At 36.3% G+C, this 10237-nt stretch overlaps 1 protein-coding gene across 1 annotated transcript; it reads left to right on the top strand.

Annotated features, from left to right (window-relative positions):
- The first annotated feature begins 5512 nt into the window (after positions 1–5512).
- LOC110750894 (L10-interacting MYB domain-containing protein-like) lies at positions 5513–6529 on the top strand. Its single transcript, XM_088247277.1, has 2 exons — positions 5513–5863; positions 5963–6529. The coding sequence occupies exons 1-2, from the start codon at positions 5513–5515 to the stop codon at positions 6527–6529; spliced, it is 918 nt and encodes a 305-aa protein (XP_088103403.1).
- The last annotated feature ends 3708 nt before the right edge of the window (positions 6530–10237 follow it).

Raw genomic sequence — 10237 nt, 5'->3', positions numbered from 1 at the left:
CTATGTATTCTGAAAACATGGTTGAACTCGAAACACCTGCTTGTTTAGCACTCTTCCAAGCAACAGCTGCTCCTGCCATCTTGAAAAGAAAACCTGAAGTAGAGATGTAATCATCCTCTCTTTTCCAAGATTTGTATCAGCATAACCAACAAGCTCTAAATTTTCTGTGCGTCTGTAAATCAACATATAAGCCTTTGTTCTCTGTAGGTACCTTAGAACCTTCTTTCCAGCTATCCAATGTTGCATTCCCGGATTTGACTGAAATCTCCCCATCTTGCTAATGCACAAGGCTAGGTTTGGCCTTGTACACACTTGTGCATACATAATGCTTCCAACTAGAGAAGCGTATGGCTTGTTCCTTATCTCATTTTCTTCTTCTTTATTCTTAGGGCAATGCTCTTTCTTTAAATCTCCTTTAGCTAACGGAACTTTCTGTCCAGAACACATACTCATGTCAAAACGCTTGAGTACCCTCTCAATGTATGTTTTCTGTGATAGTCCCAGAAGGCCTCGAGCTCGGTCTCTCTGAATCTCAATGCCCAAAACAAAAACAGCTTCTCCCAAATCCTTCATCTCAAAATTATTTGAAAGTAGTTCCTTAGTATCCTTTAGTAAATTATGATAATTTGTAGCCAAGAGTATGTCGTCGACATACAGCACTAGAAAAATAAATCGACTCCCACACTTCTTCAAATAAATGCACTAGTCAGCTATGTTCTCTTCAAAACCATAAGATGAAATAGTTTGGTGAAATTTGAAATACCACCTCCTGCTTGCTTGCTTCAGTCCATAAATTGCCTTACCAAGTTTGCAAACCATATGCTCTTTTCCCTCCTTTGCAAACCCTTCAGGTTGCCTCATATAATTTTCTTCTTCGAGTTCACCATTCAGGAAGGCAGTTTTGACATCCATTTGATGCAAAAGTAGGTCATAATGCGCCACCAAAACCATAATGATGCGGGAAGAATCTTTGCTGGAAACTGTAGAAAACGTCTCAGTGTAGTCAATTCCCTCCCTTTGGGTAAATCCTTTGGCTACCAATCTAGCCTTAAATCTTTCGATTCTTCCATCTTTATCCTTCTTTATCTTAATACCCATTTCGAGCCTACCAATTTCTGGCTCTTATGAGGTTCAACTAATTCCCATACTTGATTATTCTTCATGCTTTCAACTTCATTCAACATCGCTTCCCTCCATTTGTCTGCATTCTAACTCTCTATTGCCTTTTAAAACTTGTACAATCAGTCTCAACAATTCGGGTACCATAATTTGGATAATAAAATCTAAAACCCTTTGACCTTGCGGGATAACCTATAAAAAGACAGCTAATCGTTTTAGGATCAAGCTTCTTCTCCTGAGGGATATAGATTCTAGTTTCAGTCTTGCAACCCTATACATGAAGATGTCTTAGGCTAGGCTTTCTGGTAGTCCAAATTTCGAAAAAGTGTCTTAGGTACGGAGTTACTAGGCACTCTATAGTTTGTTGTTTTGATTGCCTCTCTCAAAAAACGTTGGCAAATCAGATTTAGAAATCTCGCTAAGAACCATGTCCTTCAAAGTTCGATTTCTTCTCTTAGCCACGCCATTCTGTTGCGGAATCCTTGGCGTTGTGTACTGAGCAACTATTCCATTTTCCTTGTAAATACCTTGCAAAAAGTCCAGCACGTCGTCCTCCTTCATCAAAACGTCCATAATATTCACCCCCTCTGTCCGACCTCACAATCTTAATCTTTTTCTCAAGCTGCCTTTCTACTTCAGTTTGGAAAACCTTAAACATTTCAAAAGCTTGAGACTTTTCTGCTATGAGATACAGATAACCAAAACGAGAGTGATCATCTATAAAGGTGATGAAATAACGATTTCCATCAATTGTTTGATGAGGGAACGGTCCACAAAAAGTCTGTGTGAATGATTTCTAAGAGATCATTACTACGAGTTGCACATTTCTTCTTAGTTTTAGTGAGCTTTCCTTTAACACATTCAATACAAATTTCATCATCACCAAAAGTCAATGATGGCAAGATTTGTTCCTTAACCAGAATTTTCATTCTCTCTTTTGAAATGTGCCCTAAACGTCTATGCCATAACTTAGTGGATATTCCTTCACTTCTATTCTTTTCTCACTCGATTTAGCTATTAAAACTTCAACCTCTTTATTGTAATTACGACAATATAATCCTCCTTTATTGTCCTTGAATTCTGAGATGAAACCATTTTTAATTGAATCCAAAATAAAACCAAGTCTTAATAATCTTGAAATAGAAAATAAATTTCTCTTTATTTAGGGTATATAAACTGCATCATTCAACTCTAAAATAAATCTACTACACCTAATCAACTATTCAATTAAAACAATAGGCAGCTGTCTAATCCTCCTTGTCACAACGTGCCGCCGCCGCCATGAAAGTGTTGTTCTCCTTAGCAGGGAATGGGTCAAGTATCGCTATCTCCCTATTAGTGGTGGCATCAAAAAACTCAACATATGATTCAGGTTGGGCGCAGGTTTCACTGAATGCACTAGAAGATTCTTGTATCGAAGTAGCTTATTGATATTTCTTCCTCTCCCATAAGCGCATACACCAAGCTTCATAGCGATCCTAAGACTTCTGAGATTGTCCTTTGTAGCCGTGTATATCCTTATGGGTCCTCCATATGGTCGACGATTTCACTGCGCCTTAACCCTTTTCCGCTCCAGCTCATCTTCGTGCTGCTTCTTAATTAGCTATACTATATTCTTTACTAGAATACCATTCGTGACAAGTTGACACGAGTGACACCTATCAAAAGCCAAATGTTTCTCCTTTTTCCCAAACTTTTGGAGTTGTTCTACAAGATATATAAACGAACAAAACATGAGTGAAATCATAATTGATCTCATTCATTCCGAGAATATCCTTAAAATCAAACTTCCATCTTTTGAAGGTTTGACTAGTGAGTGTTTCAATTTCGCGAGAAATTGATCGAGGGAGTGTTCATAACTGTAAGGATTTGCAAACAAAAGCATTTTACATATTACTTTCCTAGAAACCGATTCTCAATTTGTTAAGAGAAAACAGTTTAACTTCATTCACAAAACTAACAAATAATACATGCAAGCGTCTTTAGTTAAGTATCACACCTTTGTGGCAAGAGATTACTTATAGCTTACACAAATTACATGTTATCTTGTGCCATCACAAATAAATTACTAGATAGATTCTATTTGTTGAAGAATCTTACCAAGCAATTCATGTATAATGCAATTTCCGGTTATTTTCTTTAGGGTTTGAGTATTTAGGTTTGGTTTTGTTATGAAAAATTTGTTGATTCTCAGAACAAAAAACAAACATATATCTGGCTCAGAAAAATAACCAAACAAAACATAGTTCAATAAGGAAAAATCCTAAAATTGCAGTGAATAGTGTTTCTACGTGAACAGTATTTCCACATTGAACAATATTTCTGTGTGAACAGTAAACTGCCGTGAACAGTACTTTAGGGGTTCTTAGTGTCCGTTTTTGACCCAAAACACCTTTCTGAATAGGGAATAACATAATTAACACAACCCACAGCTAAGCTGTGATATATGGGCATTTTTAGGGTTTTAAGGTGATCTGCTAGGTCAGAAACGTGTTTAAAGTTTTGAAAATATGAAAACCGAATCAAAACATGCTTTTTCCAGATTCTTTAATATTCTCAATATTTCAGAAAACATGTTCAATCAATTTTCAAAAATTAAACATAACAAAAAATAATATAGCATAACCAAATATGTAAACAGATATGTAAACAGATTAGGCATGCTTAAACAACGATTACAGATATGTGTGAACAACCTAAAGCTCTGATACCAACTGTAAGGATTTGTTTAGTAAATAATCTAGATCTTTCACACCAACATGTAATACGTATAAAGACATGGAAGACATACCTGGAGCCATCTTACTTGAGTACACAGCTTCTGAACTCATCCTATCTGTTGCACAGCAATCCTAGCAATATATCAGGGACGGCTCAAGAACTTCTGCTCTCTCTCAGAATCTGTTTCAGCTCTCTCTTTATGATGAGAATAGGTTTAGAGAACGTGTCTGATGAGAGCAGGGCCTTAAGCTTATATAGGGCTAGGTCAAGTCGTCTCTACTCATCACCGAGGGCCGACTTGACTAATCTTCCAACCCCACTTAATCGGTTCACGCAAAAAGGAAACAAAATAGGACTCCTTAATAGGCCCTAAAACCTTTCCTTATTTCACAAGGTTTTGGGCCTCAAGGTACAACTTAATTTAAACCCTTATCAAACCTGATGTGACTTAGGGCTCGTTTGGGAGTGCTTTTGGAGCAGCGAAAAGCGCTTCTAAATGGGTGAAAGCGCTTCTGTCTTTTAAAAATGGTGTTTGGCAAAAATTGCCAAAGCGCTTTGGGTGAGATCCAAAAGCACTTGGAGTGGTTTTGGAAGAAGCACTTGAGAGGTGCTTCTTCATAAAAGCGCTGCAGGACAAAAACACGGGAAGCACTTGGCTCTCTTTAATGAAACTTTTAAAATGCCGAAAATACCCATATTTAATTTTTTTAAATGCCAAAACACCCTTTTTTTCTTTTTTTCTTTTTTCTATTTTTCTCTCCTATTAAACCAAAACTACCCGCGAAAAGCCCAGACTCCAAAACCTATCACCCATCTTCTATTATCTCTCTCGTACAATCTGCTCTGGTCGGCAGCAAAGCTTCAGCGTCAATTCTTGCTTTAGCAACACCCTTCTTCTTCTGCCTTCACATCCACGAAGTCACAGCACACACCAACTCTTTAGATTTTTTGGACTTCATATTGCAGGGGAATTCCAAATCCTAGTGGACTTTTCATCTGTCATATTTCTGCTTATTCTGAAAAAGAGGTAATCATCAATTCTTGTTAACTTGTCTTGCTTAAATCCCATGTTTCTATTCTGTTGGTTCTTGTTGTTTCCAAATTTATTGGCTTTTCTGTGTGTTCTCATAAATCCCAGCAATTGAACTTGAAAAGTTCCTGAATTTTTCGTTGACCATTAGCTTGTGATTAATAGTTTGATTTTTCGAAAATTCTTTTTCGTTTTCCTTCTCTACCAGGTGCATATCTCATATTTATTTTTCTTCTACTATTTGTCTTTGATTTGGTCACCGTTTTGTCCTCTTGGATGGATGCATGCAAAAGGAAGTTTTACTTTTGCTATTTGTCTCTGTATTATTGTGTTGATCTCTGATTGAAGAAACTACAAAGATTATGTTTCCTTTCATACTTGTGTATCCAAACTGCTTTGTGTATTAAAATACTGGAAAGGGTTGCTAATGATATAATATATGCAAATAAATGCAAAATACGTGGTACTGGTACTCTGCAATTAATTTCATCTTAGTGTGTGAAGTGGTTAACTGCAAGGAAATTAGATGTTGTCTTTTAAGTTTTACAGTTTTTCTCTTTCGATAAAAAAATAATGGTTGCATAGAAAGTATTTAATTTGTGTTCATTGTACAATGTTTTTAATAAAGTAATGTCTAATAATATGGATAAGCCATCACAAGATGAATGTGGCGAAGAAAGCAAGAAACAAGGAAAGGCTCATTGGGATGATGAGGCTCTTGATGCATTTATAAAAATTTGTGTTGTTGAGACAATAGCTGGAAATCGACTAGGTGGCCATTTTAGTAAGCAAGGATGGAAAAATGTTATAAAGAAATTTAGTGAGTTGACTCAAAGGACCTACACTCAAAAGCAACTCAAGAACAAATGGACTGGACTTAAGAAAGATTGGCAATTGTGGACATCTTTGGTTGGAAAAGAGACTGGTCTAGGATGGGATCCTGTGAAGAAAACCATCAATGCTAGCAATGAATGGTGGGACAAGAAAGTGAAGGTGAATTTCTTGTCATACAGTTGAGTTATATTTTCTTACACCTGAAGCTAGATACATAGTTTTGTTAGAACTTTTTCATTTAAGTTGATATTATTGTAGGAGACTCCTGAAGCAGCAAAATTTCGAACATGTGGATTGAAACATGCTGATCAATTAGACATTTTATTTAAGGATATTGCTGTGACGGGTGATGGAGCTTGGGCACCATCACAAGGTTTTGTCCATGATGTTGAGAATGAACTAACTCGTCCAACTGAAAATAGTCCTGAAGATGTGGTGTATGACTTGGAGAATGGTCTGGAGTTTAATGAAGGGCTTGATAACATAGATGATGTTGATACTTCTCCTAATATTGAAACTTCCATACAAGATAAAGCAAAAAGAAAAAGGGATGGTAAAAAACCTGCAGTTGGGGAGAAGGTGATAAAGCGATTAGATTCTATTTTAGAGTCAGTAGCAAATCGAAGTTCTAGAAACAACGACAAGCCTAGTTGTAGCATTGAAGAAGTGATGCAAGTTGTAGAAGGCATACCTGAAATTGTTGAGGATGATGAGCTTTTCGTGAAAGCTGCAGATGTCTTGACAGAAAGAAAGAATAGAGAGATGTTTGTTGCATTGAGGCAAGCCAACCGACAAATTATGTGGCTTAGGAGCAAGAAAGTTTAAATTTAGCCTTGGTTACTTTCTTATTTGTCTTATTATCACTACCCAAAATGTTATGGCTGTATGTGATTTTAATATGTGCTTTACTTTTGTGTGGGCTGGATGGGAAGGTGCTGCTCACGATGCACGGATATTCATGGAAGCCTTACGAAGACCAATTTTAAAGTTTCCTCATCCACCTACAGGTAACTAAATACATATATTTTTTCTCCAATTCAAATATGTTTTAATTTGTGATATAGTAAATAATGCTCACGTTGTTCTTTGTTTTTATAGGTAAATATTATCTAGTGGATGCAGGCTATCCACAAATCAAAGGATATTTAGGGCCATATAGGGGTGAGCGATATCATCTTCCTGATTTTCGACGTGGAAGTCAACCAAGAGGAAAGAAAGAAATATTTAACCACATGCATTCTTCCCTAAGATGCACAATCGAAAGAACTTTTGGTGTTTGGAAAAATCGTTGGAGAATGATACGACAGATGCATAACTTTCCTATTGAAAAACAAATACAAATAGTTGTTGCTTCAATGGCTCTTCACAACTTTATAAGATGTCATTCAATGACAGATCAAGAATTCCAACCGTATGATGATGATGATGATCTACTTCCCTCTGGCGGGGCGGGAGTTACTATAGGGGAAGAGATGGTTGAAGAACAAAATCTAACCCATGGGCGTGAGATGGCTGACGAACGTGAGAGAATTGCAAATCTTCTTATGTCTGGTTAATTCCTTTTTTATTTTCAAAAAATGATTAAAAATTATACTTTGTGAAGTTCATACTTTTTTAAGTCGTGTTTTTATTTTGGGATCCTGTGAATTTTTATTTCCTATGTTTATTATAATATTTTTGGATTCTTTAAATTTTTGTAAAGTACTTTTAAAAGTGCTTTTACTGTGTCAACCAAACACTCAACAAAATATCAAAAGCGCTTTTATGTAGTGTAAAAGCACTTTCAAATGTGACATCCAAACGACAAATTGCTTCTTTATAGAAGCGCTTATGTCTTAAGCGCTACTGGCATAAGCGCTTCGGAAAGAAGCACTCCCAAACGAGCCCTTAGTATCTAGTGCACCGATCTAATTAGGAAAACATAACAATTATAACACCTAATATAAGCAGCAACTCCTACCCAGTCATCATGGTTAGGGTGGCCATCCTCCTGATTACAACATTTACAAACTAACATAGCTTCGGGGCCAAGTTGTGCGCCCTTAGGGACATAATTGAGGTATGGGCAAAGGTTGAGCGGGTGATCCTTCAAACAAACCGTACAGTGAACAGGATCCCCAGTGTCTGCACAAGCAAGCATTTGGGTTATTTATAGTCAAGCTCAAGCATGGTAATTATTATGACACCCTAACCATGTTCGGATGTTCCAGTTCCTGACATATACTTTTAAAAGACCCAAAAATCCCATCTGAAAATTACAGTTAAGAATTTGAAGGCTAGCTCACTAGTTAAGTCCCAATTTTATAAATTCATCCAACAAAAATACATTTCATTTGAACCCGAAACTATTCTTCTTTAGTTTGTTATGGGGTTGGGGTTTAGGGTTTAGGGTTTTAGAATATTTTTTGGGATGGAGGGTTTCCATAATTTTTTTAATGAAATTTGTCCCAAAAACAAAGAATAAAAGATAAAACAACAAATAATAGTAATACCATACCTTTGACGACACAAAACCATCGCCCCTTTTCACTTGGCTTATTACTGGTTTGCGCTTCCGCTGTTAAATAAATACAGACAAACAAGTAAACATTTTGATTTCAATTTCCGAATTAGTAAACACACCATAAATAATATTCTCGCACATAAATAAACTAAAGGGTTAGGGTTATGGTTAAATACCTTGTTTAGCTTCTTCCGAAAATCCAATTTACGATTTAATTACGAAATTGCGAAATTGAAATAAAAAGATATAATAAAATCAAAATCAAAATAAAAAGCCTCAATTTTTGGGTAATTAATCACCAGTGGTTTCTTGCTTTTCTTAGAGCAATTCTCCTCTAAGACGTCTGTGTATCGCCTTTTCTTCCCGTAGCGCATCCCTTCTGCTATAAAAGTCAGCCTCGAACATATAATACGGGTCCTCACGTTCCTCACTTTCGTCATCACTACTGTCGTAAGCTTCCCATACGAGAGTCCCCTTACCCCACACCTTCTCTGGATCCAGTTTGGGCCTGGACTTTTTGTTGCAGGTGAGAAAGAGTAAGTCACTAAAACCTTAGCTTGATGTATTTGCAGAGATGCCAAACCCGCCAGTAAAAAAGAAACCTGAAAAAAAAAAACGCGATTCAGGTTTTGGAAAAATCGGCCGCCTAGGCGGGCTAGGCGGGTCCTTTTTTCACTTTTTTAAAAAAATAAATAGTACAGCCGCGCGGCTGTACTTCTTTTTAAAATATTTTTCCCTCAGATTTTCCTTTATCGATAAGAGTAGTTTAGAGCATAATCCCTTACTATTAGGCCATTACCCAAGTCTCTATTATCCCCTTTTGATTTTTTACTTATGACCCATATAAAGAATTTAGCATTTTCTCATTTAATACTTGTATTATACACGTAAGTACGTATTTTTCAATAATACTTCCGTTTTCCGTACATGTCTTAAAGACTCGGTAAAATATATATTTTTAAAAAAAGCATACATACAATACACATATTGTACACGTACGTATGTATTTTTCTTGTTTAATACACATGTTTTTTTACAAAATTTTCAATAATACACAAAAAAAAATTGTTTCTCATCCCTCATAGGAAACACATTCAACACCTACATAAAACATAAAATAAAAATAATTATTCTCAATTGTTTTAATTAATGTTTTGGGACAAAACTGTAATTTTTGGAAATTCCAAAACCAGCCCCAAAAATTCGAAATTGCAAGAGAGGTCCCTTGGTGGGATTCTCTTATGATGATTGGTGTGAATTTGTATTTATGGCTAGAACCCTCCTCATTTAGAGGGGCTTAAGTGTTCTGCAAATTCTGTAATCTGCCCCATTTGTTCAATGGAAAATCCCTGTTATCGCAATAAATAAATAAATAAATATGCTCATGTAACTTTTCCATGTTCTCTTCTCTTCTCTATCTCTATTAACTTTTCTATCTTCCCATCAAGTTTTGATGCTTGCCTACCGTCTTTTTTTTTCCGGTTACATTGGGAGGAAAGAAACCCCTTGAGATGTCAAGCAGGGGAAGGGGGAGGCCACCACTGTGGTACCTGCCCTCGACTGCCTACTGTCTCTTTTCTGCCATCAACCTGATGAAAAAACTGAAAAACTTCATTAGGCGGACACACAAACGACTGCGAAGCACATAACAATTTCACAATAGCTTAATTCTCTTAACTCAAATTGGTAACAATCTGATACACTTAATTCTCTTAATTAATCCAAATATTAGTGGGGATGAAGGAAAGTAGTTGGGTTGACTGGCATCTAGCGAATATGAATAACCTTAATAATCAAAGCTCAACAGCAGACGATATTAACCAAATATAACAATAATTCCAACAAAAAGGGCCTGCTGGAAAAATAAGCTACTACACTTGAAACTGCTAACAAAATCAATTCCAGGAAAGGGTCTCTGGATAATTCATCAAAAAAGGCCATGCATCCTATGGTAACTATACATTGATCTTTTTACTTTACAGGAAAATTATTCTAAAAAGAATGCAATTAATAGAAGGCAAAGAGATGAC

The sequence above is a fragment of the Prunus avium genome, chromosome 1, assembly GCF_965620075.1.
Source record: "Prunus avium chromosome 1, drPruAviu1.hap1.1, whole genome shotgun sequence".
NCBI lineage: Eukaryota > Viridiplantae > Streptophyta > Magnoliopsida > Rosales > Rosaceae > Prunus > Prunus avium.
The sequence above is the reverse complement of the archived record's forward strand: the minus strand, read 5'-3'. Positions and strand labels throughout refer to the sequence as shown.

Excerpts from the sequence above, each read along its gene's own strand:
- LOC110750894 (XM_088247277.1), top strand. The coding sequence starts at position 5,513 with ATGGATAAGCCATCACAAGATGAATGTGGCGAAGAAAGCAAGAAACAA. Across the intron at positions 5,864-5,962 it reads GGTGGGACAAGAAAGTGAAG|GAGACTCCTGAAGCAGCAAA; the intron begins GTGAATTTCTTG and ends ATATTATTGTAG.